The following is a 25,197-nucleotide window of genomic DNA, read 5'->3' as shown; positions in this document are numbered from 1 at the left end:
CACCCCGTCTGCCGTACCTTAGGAGCTCAATATATGGTGGTGGGAACCACTCTCATGAAGTCACACAACAGTGGCGTGAATGTAACCATTGCTTACAACATCATAGCGGTCCTCCTCAGAACTCGTGTTTGAACCACACGCTAAAACACTTACATGCGCGCGCGCGCACACACACACACACACACACACACACACACACGCTTTTAGAGTCCCGCTTTGTTTTTTTACCTGAATACCTCCAGGTAACGATTGGCTGCACAGAAGATAGACAAAGTGCTGAGGGCCCTGCCTGTGCTAACCAAAGGATTCTGAACCATTATTATGTACCCGCCGCCTCTTAAGGTGACTGTGTTGATGGCAGTGCTCCTTTGGACTTGTGAGCTCCCGAGATGTCTGTTTAAAAGTCATTTTCCGGGACGCCTGGGTGGCTCAGTCGCTGAAGCGTCCGACTTCAGCTCAGGTCATGATCTCGTCGTTCGTGAGTTTGAGCCCCGCGTCGGGTCCTGTGCTGACAGCTCAGAGCCTGGAGCCTGCTTCAGGTTCTTTGTCTCCGTCTCTCTCTGCCCCTCCCCTGCTCATGCTTGCTCGCTCGCTCTCTCAAAAATAAACATTAAAAAATTTTTTTAAATACATAAATAAATAAAAAATAAAAGTCAGCTTCCTTACTTTATGGTCACGCACGATGTTCTGACCATCGTGGATCATTTCTTCGCAGTTGCCGTTTCCTCCCATCTTTGCAAATGTGATCGACTGCATTCTGCTCGCAGTGAAATCTGTCAACATCTTTGAGCTATATTCTGTTTCAGGAAACGGGGGACTGCGCCTGATTTGTTTTCTAAAAACATTAGTCAGCCTGTAAATTCATTTCCTATCTACAAAATCTTTTATAACATCTGTTCCTTTTGAAACTTGTTCTAGAGCATTTATGCTATTGCCTAATATGAAGGACGCTTTAAAATGCCGGCATAGTACAGGCGAGGGGGGGAAACACTAAGGCACTGGCTTCTGAATGGACTGGATTGTAAGATGCAGCTTTTTACCTGTTCACCTTTTAAGCCGTCTACTATTTCGTGTTCCCCCTCTGGAACTTAATGTCATACTTAGACATTCTTTTTATTCTTTCTCTAAATTGCCTCAGAACATTCAAAGCAAAGTGATACCTCAGGTGACTGATGAAAACATACTCTTCTGATACATGACTCTGATACTGTTCTAGTAAAAGGTGACACACAATTCAGGCATCAACTGCTTGATGACAACATTGAGTTGAGAATTTTTTGACTTTACAGAAATCACTGTTTGAAACGTTTTCTCCCGGGTAGTCCCTGTACCCTAACATGCAGATCTGACATAGTGTTAGTGTTACATAAAATACATCAGGGATCAAAACAAATCGATTGACGTGCTCCCAGGGCTTTCAGAGCGCTCAAGATTTCCTTCCGTTCCGCTGCTAGAAAATTGTTATTTTCTCGGTATGTTCTTCATCCAGAAAAGTCTCAGTTAGCCAACATCTGGATTTTTCTTTCCTCTTAGAAATAGTATTTTTAAATATAAAGCGTCTCGATCATTGAGAATCACCATTGTTAATACAATTAATGTAAAGGACGTGACGTTGAAAGGCAGGAGACATAGATCCTAGCTTGTTATGAAATGGCTACTTAGGCAATCTCTGAACCTCAGTGTCCCCACCTGAGTTTCATTCATTCATTCATTCATTCATTCATCTGTTCACGATCTTACTCTTGACCTAATTCCAGAAAGGATATAAGGTGGCCTTCAAGGAAGTTTGAAATACAAGATAGAATCAGTGGGAAGAAAGGGAACGTAGAAGAGGGAAGGAGGGCGAAGGCACAAAACGGAGCATGGGATGAGCCGAAAGTGTCATGCCATGGTGACCAGGGTGCTTGGTAGCACGAGGTCCGGTAGACCGCAGTTTCTTAGCATCCAAAGCGGAAAGAGAAACCTGAGTGAGTCAGTTACACGGCTGCTGTGCCTGAAGGTACAGATGAATCGGTTGTTCAGGAGGAACACAACTGTTCTTGGTATTAAGATCAGACAGCGCTGTCGTGAGGAGCACCCCACAGAGGGGGCATGTGGCACAATAAACGTCATCCTTGCAAACAGCCGTGCAGCACAGAATTTCCTAGGACTTTAAAAGAAAATCATCATCACAGGCTGCTGAAACCAGACGATAATTACACTCGATCGACACGATCGTGCCAGGGAGGGGGCAGTTTGCACGGGTTCCCCGGCCCTCTTCCGGCCTGGCTTCCTCCAGACCGAACTTGAACCTTCTTCACCCTGCTCCTCTCACAGGCCACCTTCCAATGAGCTGTGGGTAACTTTCCATGGTGCTGAGCTCAGCCCTGCTCGTGCCCCTGGGTAGCTGTTCCGGGCGATCAGACACAGGCCGCGTCATCTGCAATCCAGGAGTTGTGGTTCTCTGTTCTGTTCGGTGACGCTCAGAGGCGTTTGAGATGCACATCAGGCCTGCCTTCCCGCTTTGAGTAGGCCTACACTAACTCTGGGATTTATGTGGAGTCATAAATTTCTGTCTCTTGCTTGAGCGGCAACTGTCAATTCTTCCATTTCGTGTTGCTTTTCGCCGCTTTTACCTTCTAATGTGCTGTGCTTCTGAACCACCTGGGCTAGTAGACAAGCAATGAGACTCGTTCACATTACCTGTCGACGGACGGGACCGGCCATCCGAGAGGGTGTCTCCTGTGGAATAAACGGATGGATTTGCCGATAGCTGTGGTCATGGCGTGGCCCTTTGACTTCTCTTTTCCCTTCTCTTTTCCTTCGTTGTTTTCTGTTTGATGAAATCTCCCCAGAGCTGCAGCTTTGGTCCGGAAGGTCAGAGACCAGGCCAGTGTCTGGAGAAGTGGAACATCGCTAGATGTTTAAATAAATTTTTCCTGGGATTAAGCTTCTGACGAGCCTACCTCCCCGGCCATGCGGTGTAGGAGAGGGTTCGAGCCTCGGACCGCGGAGCTGTGTGCTCACTTTTGCCTGTGACCAGCGCCATGACCTGGGGCAAGTTACCTAAGCTCTCCATGCCGCTTCTCTGCCTATAAAATTTGGATCACAGAACCTCCTTCATCAAGCACCAACCTCCTTAGGTTTTGTGCTAATTAGGCGAATTGATTTTTACAACCTGCTCAGGTTGGTGTATGGTCCGTGCTAAACAAATGACTAAGATAAATACTGTTCTACTCCCTCCCGGTGTTGAAACCCGTGAACTCTTTCGATCCACTGGGGGGCCTGGTTTCTGATACCGTGTGGTCCCGTTGCAGAATTAGGAGGATTCAAACCACAAGGAGTTCGAATTTTTCCCAAGTCCTGGCATCTTGCTTTTAGTCTTGACATGCGGCCGAAATCCTACCCTAATTTCTACTCAGCGTCGTCTCTCAGACCAGCGGGAAATTTCTATTTAGCAAAGGAAACACTTAGAAGTCTCTTTTACTTTATTTGGTTTTGTCTTTGTTTTATTTGGGAAAATAACCTAATGTTTTGGTGTCAACGCCATCGTCAGATTTTGTCAGGCTAGAGTAAACTTGGGTCTTGTAAGTGACGATTATCAGCTGACTGTCCCGACCGTGTCAGAGAGCATTCCAAAAGGGGAAAAAAAAATGGTCAAGAGCCTACTTGAATGTCTTACTTCCTCTTTAAGTGAGTGATTCTTTTTTTTCCCACCGGCTTGAATTCACTGGGAGTTTTGGTCTTCTGTCCTTCAGCGTTAACTGAAATTCAGAGTCAGTGTCAGTAAAATTTTAGAAGTTTCAGGAGAGGGAACAAGTTAGTATAAATGATCCAGAAATGCCTAAGAATATCTTCTAAGTTTTTGCAATTCAGGGTTTAAAAGCGCTTCTTTTTTTATTTCAAATGACTGAAATGATCAACTGAAAGAATTGGTAAAGTAACCCCCCCAAATCCCTTTTTATCCTTGTCAATTGGGAAACAGTCAGTAACTTGAGCTGAATCTGGATGTTATGCGAGTACTTGACATCTCAGCGGAGAATTTAGACTGCTGGACTTTTTTTGGACCCTCTCTGAAGCATATCTTCTTACCTTCCCATGAAGGACAGTGGTGTCGGCGTTATCATTCGAAGAGTGAGCCACAGGTAGAGGAAAACCCAGAAAACAGGCACCATAAAAGCCAGCCGTTAAAACAACCAGTGCTGGCACAGGAGAAACAGTTACAGACCACATCATTGCTTCCCAGACTTTGATTCTAGACGCAGCACTCGAGCCTCCCACACAAACGCAGATTCTGACCCCTTGGGTCTGGGGTGGCCTGAGATGCTGCGTCTCTAACGCGCTCCCAGGTGATGCTGACGAAGCTTCTTAGGCGGCAGGGCAGTATCTCCTTTCTAGAACTGGGGAAACACTCCCGAGTCTGCCCTTGGGTTTTTGGTTCCCTGTCTGGAGAAGAGGTCTGTTAAAATTTGAAAAGGACACTTAAAGCTTTAAGTCCAGGAGATACCGGGGAGCTCTGAGCTCCCAGCAGGGCCTCTGCCCTCAGAAGCAGCAGACGCATTTCTTGGTCTTAGAAACAGCCAGAAACATCAGGAAAGGCCTTTGCCATCTCTTGGGTCCCGAGGGAGTCCCCCTACCCCAGCTCCACTTTGCAGGTGGGGAGTTGCTGCTTGCTAATGAATGGGGTGCTCAGAGCCCTTGCCTCCCGGCTCCCAGCTCCCAGCTCCCAGCTCCTGGCATCCTACACATTGGGTCTCGGGTTTCCAGGGAGTTGCCCAACCCACTCATGGCACCTGCCTCCTGCAGCAGATCTTCTCCAGTTTCTGGAAATTCTGCCGACCTTTTCTCTTTATACATCGTCTTTTCTCCTCTTGCCTCTCTAACAGCTAGAATGTTCTCATTCTGGTCTCCACGGCTCATCACTTCTCTTTGCCATTTTCCAGAGATGCAAACATCTCTGCTCGTGAGATTCCGGGGAAATTCCTCAGCTGTACCCGTTCCAGCTATACTGTCCTGTTCCCCTGTCTCTATCCAATGCTTTTTGTTTCTATAATTCTGTTTTCCTTCCAGAAGTTCCATTTTTAAATATCTGCCTGTTCATTCCTGATAGTTGCTTGTAATATGCCCATGTCTGAAACGGCATTCTTTATTTTTAGTTTTTTTAGCTTTTAAAAAATTTATTTCTTTTTTAAGTAGCCTTCACACCCAGCATGAAGCCCAGTGCGGGTCTTGAACTCACGACCCTGAGATCAAGACCTGAGCTGAGATCAAGAGTCAGACGTGTAACCAACCGAGCCGCCCAAGCGGCCCCATCTTCTGTCTTTTAAATGTTTTCTGCAGAGCTGTTCGAATTCTGTTTCTGATAGTCCCAACCTTTGTAATTTCTGGGAACCTGAATTTGTTGTTTCTCTCTGCCCCTCCCCGGCTCGTGCTCGCTCGCGCTCTCTCTCTCAAAAATAAATAAACATGAAACATTTTTAAAAATAAATAAGCCAAGATAAAAGCCTCAGAGCAACCTTCCCAAGCAGAAGCCCACACAGTCTGGGGTCAAGATGTAGACTAGGGGTCATACCTAGGTAAGGTAGGGGAGCGGGGAGGGGCAGGATTGGGCAGACGGGGAGTCAGACCGCCATGCAGGCCGATGAAGCTGTGGCCGACTGGTGCGGTGCTCTTGAGCCCTCCCCCCGAGAAGCTCCTGCGTCGGGACAGAGTGACAGGGAGGCAGGCGCAGAAGGAGCCTGCCAACAAGGCCGCGGACTGCGCTCCACAGCTGGGTGGGAAGGCCTTCCCCAGGGGCGGCCACACTTGCCTTCTCGTCTTTGGTGGTCCTGGTGAGCTCCTTGCTTAATCTCCAGAGGGTCCCCGAGCTTCACTTTAGGCCAGGTGCTGTCCAGAGAGCTTTCTCTGTGCCGAAGAAGGTGAACGGGGAGCACAACATGTTTCTGTCAGGACCTACACCTCGTAGCGCCCTGCCTTTCCTGCTACACAACTTCTCTGGCCCCAGTTCCTCCTCCTGGCCTGGCTCCCAGGTACCCCTGCTGAAGCATTTGGCCTCCCAGTCCTGGGCACGGGCCTCTGGGGGCCCAGCTCCTGGCTGTTTGGAGGGCAAGAGGATGGTTCTGGAACCTGCCTTCTTTGACCAGCTCAGCCTTCCGTCGGGTGTGGTTCCGGAGGGGCCTTAAGGTCTCAGATCTCCTTAGGATGAGGCTGGAATGGCCATTCTGCATTTTCATTGTAGCCAGGAAAAAATGCCCTAAGCACTTATTTGAGTTTATTTATTTTGAGAGAGACAGACATAGCATGAATGGCAGGGGGTGGGGGAGGGAGAGAGAGGACCCTAAGCAGGCTCCACGCTGCCAGCGCGGAGCCCGACGTGGGGCTCAGACTCACAAACGGTGAGATCATGACCTGAGCCGAAGTCAGACCCTCGACCGACTGAGCCCCCCAGGCGCCCCTCTTTCTTTTCTTTTCTTTCTTTCTTGTTGGCGCAGCGATCTATAAACATAGCCAGAGGCACAATAAGGATTACAGGTAATTTACCCTTTCAGAAACATTAAATGAAACGAGACTTTACGTTGAAGTATTAATTTGATGCTATATTAAATTGTCACTCCAAGCCCCTAGAAGAGTGAGTGAAACATGATAATAACAGCAATTTCCAAAGCCAAGAGCCCAGGTTCGCACTTGCATGCAGAGCTATAAATATCGATCTGTCGCGGGACATCACTTAGAACCTTCTCGGCTGAAACCTTCAGTCGGCTGTGGGTCTTTTCATGGCGTTTCATTTTGCACAAGAGGAACAACAAATCGGGGATTCCTAACACTTGCTATTCTTGTTGAGTGCCTAAGAGCAAAGGAGACGGAGACCTTGTTGTGGTTGTTTGGCTTTATAGGATTTAAGATTTCTGATTTCACCCTGTTAATTTATCATTGTGTTACAGTTCTAGCAAACCCGTAGCTATAGAGGAAAAAGTTCTAAGGAAGAATGATGAAGAGATAAAATTTAGTTTTACTGGTTACCCCATGGAATCCTTTATGAATTTTTGTTAATGTTTGTTTAGTTTTGAGAGAGAGAGACACAACACACACAGTGCGAGTTGGGGAGGGGCAGAGAGAGAGGGAGACAGAATCCGAAGCAGGCTCCAGGCTCTGAGCTGTCAGCACAGAGCCCGACACAGGGCTCAGACCCACAAACTGGGAGATCACCACCTGAGCCGAAGTTGGACACTTTGCCGACTGAGTTACCCAGGTGCCCTTCCAACAAGTACATTTTTTTTTTTTAATGTTTATTTATTTTGAGGGAGAGAAAGTGCAGGTTGGGGAGGGGCAGAGAGAGAGGGAGAGAGGGAACCCAAGCAGGCTCCCGACTGTCAGTGTGGAGCCCGATGCGGGGCTGGAACTCATGAACTACGGGATCAGGACCTGAGCCGAAGTCCAGAGTCTGACGCTTAACCAACTGAGACACTCAGATGCTCCCCAACAAGCACGTTTTTTGCAAAGAAGACATAAAAAAGTAAAAACTGTTAGTGTTGAAAACACAGTTGCAGACAAAAACATTGCCAGCAAATGTAAGTTTCTGAGAGTCCTCTTGAAAAAAAACGGAAGCCACTCTGATAAATAACAGGTAACAGGAGGTATCCAGCCATGAAAATACAAGCGTGAAAAATACTTAATAAAAACAATATTTTAAAATGCAAACGTAGGTAATGCAGGAAGTGTAACACTGAGAATATAGACGCTGAGCCCAAGAATAACTGTCATTGTCTTAGCTCCATATAGAAAGCATAGTAAGAATTGATGGCAATCGAGTTCACTTGTTTAAACTTGGAGAGGACGTGTTCAGTGCCTATTCAGATGAAAACTCAGGGTCATTGCGGAGTTGCACGCATTTGAAAGCCACCAGTGCGGGCGCCAGAGCGAGCTTCTCCGACGCGAGAGAAGAGCTAGGCTGCAGGTGACCCAGAGCAGCCGCCGTCATGCCCCAGATAGGAATGTCTCCGAAAAATGCCATATTTGAGAGACCCTGGAGGGATGGTGTACGTTCGGCCCTCGCTCTCGGGGAAGAATCCCCTCTGCCGGCTGATGCGCGCTCCTGCTTTCTGAGCCACACGTGGATGATTAGCATGGCCGGAAGTTTGGTCCGTTGGTGGCCCCATCTCCCTCGGGACCTTGAGTAGCAGAGGACACAGGTTGCAGACCCTTCCGACTTCTAGAAAGGAGTCCACCTGGCTACGGCAGGTACCGCAGTTTCTGAGTCTGTAGATCGAGGTTGCAACAGAGCAGGTAGGGAACACCCGTGTGCCCGGGGACGGCCCCCCTTGTAGTCACAAGCCAGACGGTGGCTGAACGTGAAAGAAATACTTACATTTTTCTTAAGGAGTCATCCTCAGAATTAAGTTGTTATTTCTCCATTCTCGTCATCTGGAAATTAAGCCTGTGGAAGGGAGGGAGCAAAGGTTTCCTTAGATTATCTTGTGATTGAGTCAACAGTGTTAAAAAGAAATTAATACCTAGCAGATGCCGGGGGTGTTTTTAACTATTTAAAAAAAAGAGAATTGGTTATTAAAGAAACGCACAATACTATAGTGCCCCCAGTGCACGCCTTTCTTATCATTTTTGAAGCATTTTTGTCCACGTTGTGGTGTAAATTCGTCAATGGTGTTTAAGTTCTTGAAGGGAAAGGGCTCAGGCGTCTGATCCTAAAAGCAACATGAGAGAGAAATACAATTTGTTAGTGTTGATTTTTATATTTACAAAAATACCGCCTAACTTTATAAACAAATACATACACACATACATATGCAAAACTATTCATTTTTAGAAAGCCTTTGTTCTGTGAAGATTCATTGAAATTGGGAGTCCCCGTCACGTATTTAAAATAAAATCCAGAGGCGCCTAGGTGGCTCAGTCAGGTAAGCTTCTGACTTCAGCTCAGAATATGATCATGCAGTTCGAGAGTTCAAGCCCCCATCAGGTTCCCATCAGGTTCCCTGCGGTCAGCACAGAGCCTGCTATGGATCCTCTGTCCCCCGCCCCCCTCTCTGCCCCTCCCCCATTTGTTCTCCCTCCCTATCCCTCTCCCCCTCTCTCTCTCTCTCTCTCTCTCTTTCTCAAAAATATAATAAACATTTAAAATTTTTAAATAAATAAAATCCATTTCTCAGCCCTTCACATTCTTCACAAAGACCCTGTGCCCTCAGTACTGTTGTCACCCCTCTGCTCTAAATGCAGAGGCACAGAGAGGTTGAGTGATTCCCCGGAGGGTATACAGCTAGTGAATGTGGAACCGGACTGGACGCGCTGAGTCGTGCAAAGGGCCCAGCTACAGCTCCGGCCGAGAATTGACAGTCTCCCGGATGTGGGATTACCCCGGTAGTTCGTGTGCGTGGTTTGCACACGCGACCACTGGTGTTGCCCTTGGTGTGCAGCATTTCCTGGGTCAGCTGGTGAAAACCCGAGCGGATGAACGTTCAGGCCCCTTCGTGCTGGCTCCCGCGCGCAGCGACCCGCCTGCCAGAGCGGCGGTCCCCCGGCCCCCGCGTTCACGGAGCCGGCCGGACGTCCCTCTCCCGTAAGGAAACTGTGTAATCTCTCCCCAGAAATGCAGCTAGTGGGTAGAGTTTCTCTTCTGCCAAGTTTTGACCCATAAGTGCTTCCTAAACCTTTGTCACCGACTGTTGCCCTGTCGATCCTGGAACCTAATACGAGAGGCTTGAATGTGGGATGCGGTTCTGTGTCTATTCCAGGTGTGTGTCAGAGAGCCTCAGATGAACGTGCCTTTGAGCGCAAGTGCGTGTAGAAGCTGGGAGATGCAGATCAAACTGATCTGATTTTTGTATGCAGTAATTTATGTAACCGTAAAGGTGGAGGAGTTGTAGGATGTCATCTGCATGGGGTGGGGGGGAACCTTGATGATTTCCTGTACAGTATTCAGAGTTTCTTTATCATGTTCATAACCTGAATAATAGTATCCACTCTGTTCCATGGTGCTCTGTGGGTTTACACGGATTTTTTTTTAATATTTTAAAAAAATTTTTTAATGTTTATTTGTTTTTAAGAGAGAAAGACAGTGTGAGCAGGAAAGGGGCAGAGAGAGAGGGAGACACAGAATCCGAAGCAGGCTCCAGGCTCCGAGCCGTCAGCACAGAGCCCGATGCGGGGCCCGAACTCACGAGCCGTGAGATCATGACCCAAACCGAAGTTGGATGCTTAACCAACTAAGCCACCCAGGCGCCCCCCAAAGATATTTTTTTAATGTTTATTTATTTCTGAGAGTGACAGAGCATGAGCAGGGGAAGGGCAAGAGAGAGGGAGACACAGAATCCAAAGCAGCCTCCAGGCTCTGAGCTGACAGCACAGAGCCCCCCACGCGGGGCTCGAACTCACGAACCGCGAGACCATGACCTGAGCCGAAGTCGGACGCTTAACCGACTGAGCCACCCAGGTGCCCCGTTACACAGAGATTTTGATTAAAAAGACTTCATTTACTGGCAAGACTTGTAAAAGATGGGCCAGGATGAGAATAAGCCGAGCACAAAGAGGGGTTGAGCAGCCAGACTGAAACTGGTGTGCACCCCCCACCCCCAGGGCTGGGGACATGCCCCCCGGGGCCTCCAAAAGAGCGACGCAGAGCCTGCCTCAGAGTAGACGCCAGTCCAATGCCTGCCAGTGAGTTTGGCGGACAAAGCCGACAGGTGCAACGGTGACATCTCTTATGAGAGTTTTAAATGAGAAGAATTGTTACTATTACCTCTGTCGCCTGCAGGAGGGGGAAGAATGTAGGGCAGCACAAGGCATCGTGTGACGTGTGTCGAAATACTTTCATCTCTAATCTTGACAGTGACCCTCCTTCATGGTAGGAATTACGGTGCTCGTTTCCCAGAAAGTGAAACTAAAATGAAAAGTGATTTAATAGCTTGCCCAAGATCCCACAGCTGCTAAACGGAGACACCAGGAGGCACGTCCATTCTTTCCAGCTCCCACACCCATGGTCTTTCTACCACGTTCACACAAGGTAGACTCCCTTAGTCTCCAGGTTTTTAAGGCTCCACCCAAGGTCATTCTTCAGAGGGGAGGGACAGCAGCCCTTTTTATTTCTTTCAATCAGAGGTAAGAGGTTTTATTTTCAACCAATGGCTCTTTACCCCCTGTTTGGTATCCACAAAACTCAAGTTAATTTGCTGGGGTTTTTTAAATGTTTATTTTAGAGAGAGAGAGAGGGAGAGAGAGAGAGAGGCAGAGAGACAGAGTGCAAGCGGGGGGAGGGACAGAGAGAGAGGGCGACACAGCATCCGAAGGAGGCTCCAGGCTCTGAGCTGTCAGCACAGAGCCCGACGTGGGGCTCGAACTCACGAACTGTGAGATCAAGACTTGAGCCGAAGTCAGACGCTTAACCAACTGAGCCACCCGGGCGCCCCAGTTTACTATTTTTTGAAAGGAGACAAATAGAAAAAGTTCCACTGATCTGACTTCAAATTAGGAACAAATTGAAGTGACATTCTACTCAGAAAAATGTATCAAATTAAAATGTGTGGCTCGGTTAGGGTCAGTATGGTAAAAAAACAAACAAACAAAGGCAAGAGCATCTTTAAAACCTGCCACAACTCTGGGTGGCACAAGTCAAACTCATTTTCTGATGCTGTCCATCTTTAATGATAAAAATAAAGGTCCTTTTTTTTTCTCTTAAGATGGTTAAATATTATCGGAGTTGATTATTGACAGTGCTTACCACTAAAATGTTTGAAAGGGCATTTTGTTGTTATACAATGCCCATTGTAAAATGAAAAAATTCAAACGATATAATTTTTTTTTAAAAAAAAGGGAAGAAAGCAAAATTACCTAAAATTCCACCATTAATACGTGGTGACCATTCTTCCAGGCTCCTCCCTGTAAATACGCACAACGTGTGTGATCTTAACAATTTTTACAATTTTGGAATCTTACTATTCGTGCTGTTCACGTCCTAGAGATTTGACATACATGTCAAGGACCTAAAAGAGCTTTTTTTGCAATATTCTTTCTCCCTTCATTTTAAAGGGAGGAAAAACCTAACTTTCCTTTGAAAAGTGCAGTGGGGGACGCCTGGGTGGCTCAGTCGGTTGGGCAGCCGACTTCGGCTCAGGTCGTGATCTCGCGGTCCGTGGGTTTGAGCCCCGCATCAGGCTCTGTGCTGGCAGCTCAGAGCCTGGAGCCTGCTTCAGATTCTGTGTCTCCCTCTCTCTGACCCTCCCCCGTTCATGCTCTGTCTCTCTCTGTCTCAAAAATAAATTTAAAAAAAAAAAAAAAAAAGTGCAGTGGGACCCATTTTATAAAGATCTGCTTTCAAGGAGAAGTGTCTCCATCTTGTGGCCCTTTAGAGGACAGTCACCAATACTTCTCGACTCCTGTTGTGTTTTTGCAACTTTAATCAGAAATGGCGTCAAAGCTGGCACTTGGCCAGTGGCCTTGATGAACTCCCAACAACAGGCCAGAGAATCTCCATCTGACCTGGCTATAGAGCAGGATCAAGCTCTCTGGCGTGGCACCTTCCCTTCATGCACTGCTCTGGCGGGCCGCCTAGCCCGAGACATCAGAGTGGTGGGTAAGAAACAAAAACTAAGACTAGAGCCAGCTGTCCCAGCTTCCCACACTGAGCTCTCTCCACAGCTTCCTCTTTAATCACAGCTTCAACGCTGTACTTTAATAACACCGTTAAAAGAGCTGATCTTGGTGGCCAAGTGACTCTCCCTCAACCTCATGAAATCATCACCTGGGCTTCTGGGGAGGAAGGCAGAGGCCTTAGGGAGGGTGTGATTTCTCTCTAGAGGCATTAGCAAATAGGCCAGTCACTTGCCCTCTGGTCTAACACTATTATGTCCAAGATTTGACTGTACAAATTGGTTTGGAATGTTAGGAAAAAAATACCTCTTTGGAGATAAAAGTTGAATTCTCTTATCTGTGTAAATGTGGTGAACACCGATCCTGTGTCAGGCAGTATAAACGTCGTCATTTTCTGTAACTACGACCTTAACGGTTGGAGGGTTTCACTTTGTCCGCCCACCGTAGGCTGAAGAGTTACGGTTCACATCTGAATGAGCACCTTTTGAGCGCATACTTTGTTTCTGTCTCTCTCTCTCCTATGCAGTATATAGTAGAATGTCATGGGATCACCCTTCTTCCTCAGTTCTTGGGCATGTACCGGCTTAATGTGGATGGAGTGGAAATATACGTGATTGTTACAAGAAATGTGTTCAGCCACCGTTTATCTGTATATAGGAAATACGACTTAAAGGTAAGACTGTGTGGATTTTTATTAAGTAATTGACCAAATGTTGTAATTGATCCCGCCACATGCTTATTTGCTGCTCAGAGCTTAACGCCACCAGGCAGTTAGCCTAACAGTGCTGTCCTTCGAGTTAAACAAGAATCACTTGTGGGCTTTCCCAGGAGACCGTTGCACGTTGGGAAGTAGCACATCTGATTTTTTTCAACAAGTTATTTGTTGGACACCAGCGAGGTGCCAGGCACGGCTTTGGCACTGGAAACGGTGTGATGGACAGAACAGACCAATGCTGTCCGTACTCAAAGGAGCTGATATTGTGGTGGGTAAAGATGGACAGTAAGTAAAAGCAGTGAGTAAATCCCACAGCATGTTAAGAAGGGCTAAGTGCGATGGACAGAGGTAAAGAAGGGGAAGAATGGGGAAGGGATACAGCTTACACAGGGTGTCAGGGAAGGTTTTCATTGAGACGACTCGGAAGCCGACCCGGGGGAGGAGGGCATGAGCTGAGAGAACGGCATTCCCAGCAGAGGGCGCAGGGCCTGAGGCCGGCTGTTTCAGAGACCTTGAGGGACAGGCACACCACTGGAATTCTGAGTGGAGTGGGGTGAGCCGATTCCTGGATCGCTGACCTAGGGGGAGAACGTCCAGGTTAGGAGCTGGCAAGCTGCGACCTGCCTGCATGGCAAATCCGACTTGGCCACTTTTGTAAATAAAGTTTTATTGGAACGCTGCCACGGCCAGTGTTTCTGTACCACGGGTGGTTGTTTTTGTATTACAGCAACAGAGTTACCTTGTACCACAGCAACTGTTTTGGACCCCAAAACCTAAAACAGTTGCCAGCTGACCCTTTGTAGAAAAAGCTTGCCACCCTTTGGCCTTTACCAGGAGGTCGCGAATTTTTTTTTTTTTTTTTTTAATCTCAGACTCCTTCGTTCTTAAAAGAGGACCCCTAATACAGCCCCTATGGAACTTCCTCAAAAAATTAAAATAGAATTCCCACATGATCCAGTAATTGCACTGGGTATTTACCCAAAGGATACAAAACACTAATTAGAAAAGATACGTGCACCCTGTGTTTCTTGTAGCGTTATTTACCATAGCCGAGATATGGAGGTGAATGGATAAAGATGTGGGGTATACACACACACACACACACACACACACACACACACACTGGAATATTACTCAGCCATAAAAAAAAGAATGAAATCTTGCCATTTACGACAGCATGGATGGATTTAGAAGGTATAATGGGAAGCGAAAGAAGTCAGAGAAAGACAAATACCATACGATTTCGCTCATGGAATTTAAGAAACAAACAAAGAGGGACCAAAAAAAAAAAAAAAAAAAAAAGTCTTAACCAAAAAGAGCAAACTAATGGTTACCAGAGGGGAGGTGGGTGAGGGATGGGTGAAAGAGGTAAAAGGGATTAAAAGTACAGTTACCACGATGAGCACTGAGTAATGTATATAGAAGTGTTAGGTCACTGTGTTGTACATCTGAAACTAATATCACATTGTATGCTGGTTATATTGAAATTACAATTTGTAAAAAAGAGGACCCCAAAAAGCTTTTGCTTGTATAGGTTATATCTACTGCTATTTAATGTTAGAAATTAAAATAAAATTTTTCTTTAGGTTTATTTATTTTGAGAGAGAGAGAGAGACAGAGAGAGAATCCCGAGCCGGCTCCATACCGTCAGCATAAAGCCCAATGCCAGACCCAGACCAGAAATCATGAGATCATGACCTGAGCTGAAATCTAGAGTCTGACGCTTAACAAACTGAGCTCCCCAGGCACCCCTGAAATAAGAGATTTTTAAATGCTTGCTTCATTTAAAATAAAAGACTATTATTACATGTTAGCATGTTTTTATGAAAAATAGCTGGATCTTACAAATCAAAAAATTTAGTGAGACAGATGGCCTTTTTTTTTTTTTTAACATTTTTTGCAAATCTCCTCAATATCTGACTTAATCTGAGACAATTGGAATGTCATAGCAGGTTGTGCTGTCAGCCTGCTAACGATGTTACTTGATTGAAGTGTATGAAGAACGTCCGACCTTACAAAGATACGTGGTTGGAAAACGGGAGGGTGGGTGTTTTAAGAACTTTCTCAGAAATTTGCAGAGACTCTTCTTTGATATTACACCAAAACTCGACAAGTAGTAATTTCTTAAAGCTCAGTTACAATGTGGAATCTGAAATCACATCAGTGAGCTTTCTGTACTTATTTCTGCATAATCTACAGGTGCATTTACATAGAGCGGTCCGAAGACATCATGCTTTGGTCATTTGGAACAGATGGGTCACTGAGTTTCGTGCTCTTCCAAATATTGACACATTTCATTATACAGAGTCAGGGAGTCATGGGGCACCTGGCTGGCTCAGTTGGTTAAGCTCTGACTCTTGATTGTGGCTCAGGTCATGATCTCACAGTTCTTGGGATCCCGCCCCCCATTAGGCTCCGAGATGACAGCACAGCTTAAGGTTCTCTCTCTCTCTCTCTCTCTCTCTCTCTCTCTCTCTCCTCTCTCTCTCTCTCACTGTCCCTTCCCTGCTCATGTGCCACACATGCTCTCACGCTCACTCTCTCTCTTTCCCAAAATAAATAAATAAACTTAAAAGTCACATTAATATCACCACAAGTCTCATCAGTATGGAGAAGCTGTCATACTCACAGTGATGGATAAAAGTTTCTTCAAACTCTTCTTTCCACTCAAAAGCTCAAATTTTACCGTTGGCAGCAAGCCCTGGGAACTGTTTTCTGTGATGTGCCAGCACGCAGCACCCCACCCCCACCACCCCCCACCCCGCACCCCCTCTCCTCTCCCCACTGCCCCTTCCCCCCCGCCCCCCGCACATAGCGGAGCCCCGCAGCTTTGTTCTTCTTTGAGCAAATACCTACCAAATGCCCAGATCGGAGTAAAGACATTGCCACTTGATCTTCCAAGCAAAAATGTTGTTGTGATGGAAAAAAGTGGCTAGTTGAGCTCATAACTCAAACCACCACAAAAATGTTCTTTTTTTGACGTTTCTTTATTTTGAGAGAGAGCGTGCGCGCACGTGCACGCGTGAGCAGCAGCGGAAGAACCGAGAGAGGGGAAGAGATAGAATCCCAAGCGGGCTCCGTGTTGTCAGCGCAGAGCCTGACGCGGGGCTCCGTCCCACGACAGTGGGATTGTGACCCGAGCCGAAGTCAAGAGTCAGACGCTTAACCCACTGAGCCACCCGGGCAGCCCCCATCACAAAAATGTTCTTAAAACATTTCTTCTTGATAAACGGGAGTGTTTTCTATATATTCCCACAAAGAATACTGAAAAGGTATTGACTCCACGGTCAAGATTTACTAACGTCACTGCTTCAAGGACATGTTTGTACATACATGTAACATGTATATTTTTGTATGTATTTTACAACCGACAATATCGATGAGTACCACTGATGCCGCTGGATTTATGCTGAGCTGCCCACAGTTTTACCCATTAATTTTTTTCAATATCCGTGCAAATATCAAGACAGTGAAAAAAGTAGAACGTGTCTCAATGTTATTATAAAGATAGTTTTGACTCTGCAGACCATGAAAGGGTCTTGGAACCCCAGGATGCTCAGCACACTTTGAGAAATGCTAGTCTAAGGGAGAGAAAGTGGTTTAGGCTGATCTCCTGCCCTCTGGAGTTCAGATAAACTGTATAAGCTTCCCAAGTACAGCCTTCCTCTGTTCTGCCTCCTAGTTGAGGCAGTTTTGTTCCCTGGAATTGCCCCTGGTGGAGATCCCAGCCACCCTCCAGGGTTCCTTGTACCTCTCTCTCCGGAAGCTTTTGCAGTGCTCCTTAGAGGAAGGAGGACTCCATTCACTGGCCTGACTCCCCCCATATAATAAGCCAGAGTGACCTCTGAAGCCACATGTCCTGGTTTTATCACTTGTCAGCTGTGTGTGGGTTGCTGAACCTTTCCTGAGCCTCAGTTTCTTCATCTGTAAAACGGGGATAATTTTACCTACCTTTGCTAGGTGAGGAAAGACCCGTTCATATATATATATAAATAAATAAATAAATAAATATATATATTTATATTTATATATTTATATATATATTTATATATATATATATATTTTTATATATATATATATATTATGTCCAGCATAATGTGTAGCATATGGGAATTGGTCAGTGAATTTGGTTGTAACTTATCCATTCTACCAGTAAATGCCTTAAAGGCAAATTTTTGGTCCTTTTTATTTTTTATGCCCCAGAAATGCCTCAGATAGTGCCTCATTCAAGCAAGCACCTAGTAAACATAGCTTGATGTAAATTATACTTAGAGCCTGGATATTAGAGTTGTAATTTGACTTCATAATTTCATCTCCCTTCTTAGCTCATAGAATAAATAAATTCTGTTCTTGCCAGGACTTTCTGTTGTGATGGAACCTGGACATCTGGCATCATCTTGTGGCTCACACTCTTGGCCATGACTTAACCTTATTTTCTATTTCTGTTTTTTTATTTTAAGTTAATTTAAATTTGGGTGAGGTCCCCCCCCCCCCCCCGCCACCCCACTCCCGGCTAATGATTTGCATTTACATAGAGATGAAGCTTCCCTGAGACTCAGAGCCGGGTAAATTCTGTTACAGGGGGAATAATACACACACAGCGACCAGAAACTTGGCTAAAGATACAAAGAGGAATAAGCGGTTTCTTCCTCTGACCAGTAAGCGTAGACAGTGCTCAAATATTGCAAATATCCCGTCTTGTTGTTTTTTGAATTTGAGAACATTCTTTGTTAGAAACCAGTGTGTAAAGGAAGGTATTTGTGGTCTGTATTCAAGAATCCCTGAAGAAGGGCAAACAGGCCATTGCAAGGGGCAGCGGCTGGGTTTGTGCAGAGGAGTACGTGCTGTGGTTGTGGAAAGGGGCCCCAGGTTTTCCTTCTGAACCACTCACCTTGTCATCATTTCGTGGGACGGCTTTGTGCTCCCCTGACGCATCCCCGAGAAACACCGAGCATTTCCCCTGGGCTGACGGCAGGATCTCACACATCCACCGGACCCGGGAATGCCAAGCACCAGGGGGGTGGAGAATTGGCCCCGGGGTGGTGGGGACTTCAGCCTGGGCCCCCGTCCCCAGTACCAGGAGACTCCTCAGTCTGAGTCTCTCATCTGTGAATTACAGGCTACTTTCTTTTTTTTTTTAATTTTTTTTTTAATGTTTATTTATTTTTGAGAGAGAGACAGAACATGAGTGGGTTGGGGCAGAGAGAGAGGGAGACACAGAATATGAAGCAGGCTCCAGGCTCTGAGCTGTCAGCACAGAGCCCGACGCGGGGCTCAAACTCACGGACTGTGAGATCATGACCTGAGCCGAAGTTGGCCGCTCAACTGACTGAGCCACCCAGGCGCCCCCACGGGCTACTTTCTAATCAGTGCCTGAGCTGCCAGCCATCGATTCAGGGAACGCCGGGCATCGATTGCTATGTGAGATCCTGCTGTGGCCACTCAGGAACACCAAGAATGAACACTTCTTGTTGTGATGACAGAGCTCGGAGAACCAGCGCAGCCGAGCAGAATTACTGGGATCAAGAACTGTGTTTTCTTCCACTTTCTACCTCTGGGCTCGGCCGGGCACCTGGCACAAAGTGGGGTGCGGGTAAATGTGTGGGTCTGAAGGGATTCCCAGAGTGAGGGGGCCCGGGAGGTACACACAGGTTACTCACGGTAACGAGGAAGACATTTCTCGGAAACGGACAAAGATGGGCAGAGGGCCAGGCGCGCCCATAGCTGGAAGACGTAATGTGGGGGAAAGAGGCATTCCGTGCCCCCGTGGCCCCCGCAGCCACTTAGTGGCCCGCTTCCCCTTTGAAGACCGTTGAGACCAACCATTTCTGGCAGTCGGGGCAAGAACCAGAGCGTGGTTTGGGTCCAACGTTGAGTGATTGATCACTCAAGTGATTGTCAGGTTTTCTGATTTCCAGTGTGGGGGGGGGGGGGGCAAGAACCAGGGAGAAGACAGCTCGGGTGACAAGCTAGGGAGAGGATTAGAGAGACGAGCCAACAGGAAGGTCTGCGGAGCGGGGAGCACCCACGGGGCAGGGTCGTGATCGGGGAGGGGACAGAGCCCACGCGGGCTGAGGCACCACGGCGAAGTTGGCGCTCACGTGTTCTGCGCTCTGCCCTGGCACACGCGCGCGTTTTAAACGTGCGAAGCCCGATGCCTCCCGTGTGCCTGTTTTCATGACGTGTTTGTGTTTCAGGGCTCCACGGTGGCTAGAGAAGCTAGCGACAAGGAAAAGGTGAGTACCCTGACCTACTCCCGGCGCGGTCCTGCCGACGTGCTAGAACAGCACCCCTGTCCCCCCTCTTTCCCTCTTGCCTTCCGCCGCGACGCTCCCGGCTCCCTTCCGCCACACCGGCACCGCGTCACCCAACTGAGGGGTCTCCTGCGGCCCTCGCTTCCTCGGATGAGGTGCCCCCCTCCCTCTGTGTTGGCTCCTGGAGTAGTTCTTGGTTTTAAGGGTGGGTGAAAGAAGCGTTTCGCGTGCAACCCGGTCTTGAACCCGGTCTCTCAGGATCCAGACTGGCAGGCACAGCTCAGCAGCGGGGGTCCCGGCCCCACGTTACCCCGAACCAGCGGGCGGGAGCTCGAGCGCTTTCCGCGTGCCTCCCTGAGCCCTGGCTTCGCACCTGCAAAACGAGGGTGGTAGAGCTTCAGCTTGACCTGTGAAAGGTTGGCTCGGATGAGCTTCCGACTCCCTTCCGACTCTAAGATGGGGTTGGAATATGTGTCACTTGCAGAATTAGGGATGGAGAGACTACCTCTTTTTACCTTTTCCTGAGTCACTGGACAGCAGGCAATATTGGAATCCCATGTCGTTTATCATGCAAGATGACAGATTCCACTTGAATCCGTTTGATTAAGAATGTGGGAAGTGGCTTTCTGCATGTCAATCTGAACTGACCAAAATCGACATCGGCTTATATGAAAGGGACCTCTGTACCCTCAGTTATTCCCCCTTGTCACCTTGGGAAGTGCCTTTTTTTTTTTTTTTTTTTTTTTTTTTTTTGACCAAACCGTTTGGAAGCTGGGCTCAAGGTTTTCTGTCTTTGTTTTGTTTTTAAATTAGTATCTTAGAGTGGCATCATTCCGTCTAGATTTGCAGTTCATATTTTGGAGATCTGCTGTATTCATTCAGAAGTGTTTGTGAATTCTTTCGTGGGTACCATCCCTACAGGCTTCAGGGACTAAAATAATGAACGACACAGACCCATCTAGCAGGCGACACAGACGTTAAATAGGAAATGACCATCTCGTGTGATAAGCGGTTTAATAGGGCGCCTGACTCTGGCTTGGTGGGGTTGGGGGGAGAGGGGCTTCCTGGGGGAGGTGATGTTTGCAAACCTGAGGACAAGTCAGAGTTAGCTGGAGGGAGGGGTGAGAAGGAGCATCCTGTACAGGGGTGCAGAGGGGGCGCACCGGGCGCCCTAGCTGGAGGGGGAGGTAAGCCGCACCCGATGGAAAGGCTGTTGAAATGACCGGGACAGAATGGTGGCCGGAGCTGGGATGGCGGACAAGGATAGGTTATGGAGGTTTAGGAGGAAGCATCCACAGAGCTCAGAGATTAAATGAGCTGGTCCTCCCCTGCCAGGGGACCAGTGCCAGGGAGTGTGTGTGGAGGGAGGGCGGGGTTCGGGATGACTCCCGGCTGTCTGGTTTGGACGGTGGGGAGGGTGTCGATTCTACCCACGGACGGGGGAGAGCAGAGTGGGAGGAGTTTGAAATGTCAGTCCCCCTCTCCCCCATGACAGAGATGCTCATTTGGCATGAGGGGCAGCAGGGAAGGTTTCAGCCGGAAGCAAAGGGGCTTGGAAACCTCCAGGAAGGATGATCAGGGAAATATAGGAGACCGCCCAGGATGAGAAGTGTGTCTGGAACCAGCCCAGAAGAGCATCGGATTTAAGGAGTGGGTTAAGGACGAGAGTCCTGCAAAGGATCGGCCAAAGAGACACATTTACTGAGTGTCTTGTGAGAAATGCCCAGTGAACCTTGCCCCTGGTCTTGGGAGACGTGCACGCTGGTCGTAGCCCAGAAACCAGAGAGAGAGAACTGCCCCGGAATCAGATACTTCTGCAGGCTCCGGTAGGGTGAGGACTGAGAGTTATCCATTGGCCTATCACCAAGGAAATCTCTGGTGACCTTGCCTGTGACAGTGGGTGCCACAGAAGCCAGAGAGCAGTGGGTTAAGGAGCGGGGAAGAGAAAGGGAAATGGTGGCTCCTTCTTCGACCATTTGTATTTTCACTGTGCACTAGTGGGTGTATTTTGACATTTCTGACCTCCACTTACAGCACCCTGAAGGCGCCAGCTTTGGCCAAAAGTAGCAGAAACAATGGACTGTGGACTTCCATGTTGCTATGACTAAACGGTTTTTCCAGGTGCTCAAGACTCAAGTGGGTATTTAAGTTTCAGCCCGTGAGAGACTCAGAGGTTTAGTATGGCTGGGTTTTCTCCTAGGAGAAAATAATCTGGACCATCTAGAGAGCCGCACAGACTTTGCTGCGTCGTAACAAGAAGCCAGCCCCCGAGGAGGAACTGTGGTTGGGGTGGCATCCACTTCTCCACGGCGGTGGCTCTGTTTTGCCTTTGCGCCCTAGTCCCTTGAGATCATTGCTAGCAGACCCCACCCTTCCCGCCCTCTGTTATTTTAATGTCTTCAGGTTTGCTCCCCAAGGGCGTGGTCTGCTTGGACAGTAAACAGTTCCCAGAAAGACAGTTAAGGCCATGGGGTGGTTGCTGCTGAAGCCAAAATCCGCAAACGAGGACATCTACGAAGGAAAGCCACAAATATTTGACATCCTCGAAGCTGTATTATTTCATCAGAAGCAGACCCTTCGTTCCCTATCCCTCCCTCTACTCTCTGCCTACAGGACTACGCACTGTCCAGAATGCCCAAGGCCCTCACCACACCCCCACTGCCCCCTTCACCAAAAATGCTCCGCCTTTTACTGGTCTAGGTGTCTGTGAAAAAGAGTGAAATTACAGAATTTCTAACAGAAACCCGCTTTTCTGAGGCGCCTAAAATGCTTAGAATGCTTTTCTCATATTCTGAATTGTTCCTCAAAACATCTCCCTGGGAGATGGGCTTAGAGAAGTCAGAGAGGGGAACGACCTTCCCCACCTCACATCGGGACCGATTTGAGACCCATGAACTTACGTTCCCGTGGGGCGTCACACAATCAGTGGCAGAGGTGAAACCTTCCCTTCGCCTGGGGTTTGTGTTTTTACTGTGCGTTTTGATGTCTTGGGCTTTAGAAAGGCAAATAGCGGTAACTGACATTGGTGGAGTGTAAATCTTACATGAATTCGGTCGGATCATCCTTACCACCAGGTTGGTGCTCTTACTACTTCCTTTGAGTAAATGAAGTTAGTTCGCAGACAGGTTCAGTCACTTGTCCAGAGTCCCCCAGTCACGATGTGATACAGCCAAGGGTCTCAGCCCGGAGCTCACGCTTCTGACCACTGTGCTGTTACCCTCTGAATGTCTGGCAGCTCTCGGTCTCCTGTTTTAAAAGGACATAGCATCAAAAACTCATGTTAATCCCGTGAATCATGAAGCATTCACTGCATTGCCAGAAACAATGTCTCGGAGTTAAGTACGGTGCTAGAGCAGTTCATTCTGAGTCTTGATCTTAAAATTCTTAAAGTAGCGACATCAATGGTTCGGTTTCATACTATGTTGGCAAGTTGCCGCCGTTTTTGTTTTTGTTTTAATATGTAAACACAGGCGACCTCCCTGTGTCTTACACCGTGTACACATTAACGCGGTCCACACGATTGCCCTGCGGAAGAATTCCGTGCCCTCTACTTCTGTTGGGGCGTGGGGTTCGTGACAAGTCTTCTTCCACAAAGAGTAGCTCCACGAGGCCACCCGCCTGCCCTTGTAGTTTACAAGTGCTCACCGAGCAGGGGCGAGAGGAAACACCTTAAAGGTAAGGAATAGAAAAGTAATTCAAATTTGTCATTGGCGGAGGCGATGCCCCCCCTCCACCCCCCACCCCTGCATTGGCAGGACGGCATCAGGGCTCTCTGATACGGCGGTTTGTTTATAATCTGGCAACAGCCGAGGGAATGGTCACTAAACTGTCCTACTAAAAAGAAATGAAATGTATTAATAGAGCGGAACTCCTAAAAACATTGGGTTTTCAAGTTCTAAAACACGTCTTTGCCCTTGTTCCCCTCTCAACTTTCAGGTTTTCTTTCCACGAGCAGTTGATATTTTTCAACTCCCAAAAAACGTGCTATTCTTTGGCTTCGCAAGTAAAACCATTGATGTCATCAAAACAGCCGCCGTTAGATATATTTCTTTTCTGCATTTTAGCCTTTCGCGAATGGAATCCCGTGATCTGCCAAGAGTCTTCTCACTGCTTTCACCGTGTAACTATATTCTCCAAAAAAAAAAAAAAAAAAAAAAAAGATTGTCACGGTGCAAAGGATAATTTTCATAAAGAATCCCCACGGCCTTGGCTTGATTAGTAACCTGGCTTGTTAGTTTTCCCTTTCATTTGAATCTCCATAACTGTCTTCATTGCCCAGACTTCCAACTTGTTGCTGACAAGTTTTGAAACCGTCATTTCAAATATTTAGTGATCTAGGTGCAGACAAGTCCCGTCCCCTGATTTCAGCTCCCTCGTAATTAGTGTGATTTGCATTAGCATCATAATGAAGATGGCGGTGAGGGAAATAAAGAAGTTCTGTTGCAACAATAATGGAATCACTTTCATGGCAACAAGTATCGGAACACGTACGTACAGATGTCTTGAATTTAAAAAAAAAAAAAAAAAAGACCAGGGCTTTTTTTTTTGTTTTGTTTTGTTTTGTTTTGTTTTGTTTTAAGCCGTTGTCAGATTTTGACAGCTGCTATGACTTGTTTTATTCTTTAATTCTTTCCTTTTTAATGGAAGGGCATCTTCCATTCATGGCTCCGGCAGTTTACCTCCTCTAAATGAGACAGAGAAATGCGAATCTCCCTGGTGGTCGATCTTTTCACAGCTGCGCTACGATTCCAGTGTGACATCGAATTAGTAATTATAGCTGAGCGGACTGCTTTTTACAAATGACAGCCTGAGCCACGCTGCCAACAAGCAAGCCACTCAGCAGGGAATCTAGGGAAGTAAAAGAAAACGTAACTGGACTGACTTGATTTCTGGGGGATTTGACCTGACTCTTTCAAAAGCCCATGTTCTTGAGCGAGAGAGTCCTGGGGACTTACACAAATATGCATTTTGTTCATCGCTCTGCACAGTTCTTCTTCAAACTCACGTCTGATTTGCTTGGGTGAAGTAAAGCCTGTGTAATGGAGTCACTAGGTCGCAATAGGAAGACTGCTTCTAACGTAGAACCTTCTCACTGCTTCTACTGCTTCTAACGTAGAACCTTCCCCCTGGAACCCATGTGAAAGAAAACAGCTGTCCCGCAATTGACATTTGTGTAACTATATCGGCAATAATCGTTGTTGACACTTTGATAATGGGCTACAGAAAGCTGCCTTGTCGATCCCTGGGCATTGTGAATTGCACTGGCAATTAAGTGAGTGTCATTGTCTCTGACACTTCACCTATTACTGACCGAGGCGTCAGGCGAATTCATCGTTAATACCCTTACATCGAAAACTGCTTTCCTAAACCAGTTTCCAGCCTTTCTTTTGCGATCTTTACATTGTAGCAAATTGCGATTCATTCCTCCCTCTATCTGGTTCTTTGGGATGCAGTTAAAGGCAAGGGGACAAAGACGATCGGAGCATCGAGCACAGCAGCGTGTCCTTCTGGGAATCTTTCCGCTGTAGGCTGATGATCGGTTAAAGCTAGATTATCACGGGTTCTAAGCCCTAAACTCAGCTAACGCTTTAACCTTCTTCTGTAAACTCCCTTTTCTCCCCAGATGGAAGCGAATCGGTTCCCATTGCCAGC

At 47.3% G+C, this 25,197-nt stretch overlaps 1 protein-coding gene across 5 annotated transcripts in view; it reads left to right on the top strand.

The window, feature by feature from the left end:
• PIP4K2A (phosphatidylinositol-5-phosphate 4-kinase type 2 alpha) overlaps positions 1–25,197 on the top strand; it is a 186,131-nt gene that overhangs the window by 135,265 nt on the left and 25,669 nt on the right. For 4 of the 5 annotated variants that reach the window (XM_042991212.1, XM_042991214.1, XM_007081282.3 and 1 more), the window contains exons 5-6: positions 13,103–13,249; positions 19,489–19,527. The exons of the other annotated variant lie outside the window; for it this stretch is intronic. In XM_042991212.1, the coding sequence (XP_042847146.1) occupies positions 13,103–13,249; positions 19,489–19,527 (186 nt within the window). The remainder of the gene's footprint in view (positions 1–13,102; positions 13,250–19,488; positions 19,528–25,197) is intronic. 5 annotated transcript variants of the gene reach the window in all.

Source organism: Panthera tigris, chromosome B4 (genome assembly GCF_018350195.1).
Source record: "Panthera tigris isolate Pti1 chromosome B4, P.tigris_Pti1_mat1.1, whole genome shotgun sequence".
NCBI lineage: Eukaryota > Metazoa > Chordata > Mammalia > Carnivora > Felidae > Panthera > Panthera tigris.
This window is presented reverse-complemented; position numbering and strand designations above follow the sequence as displayed.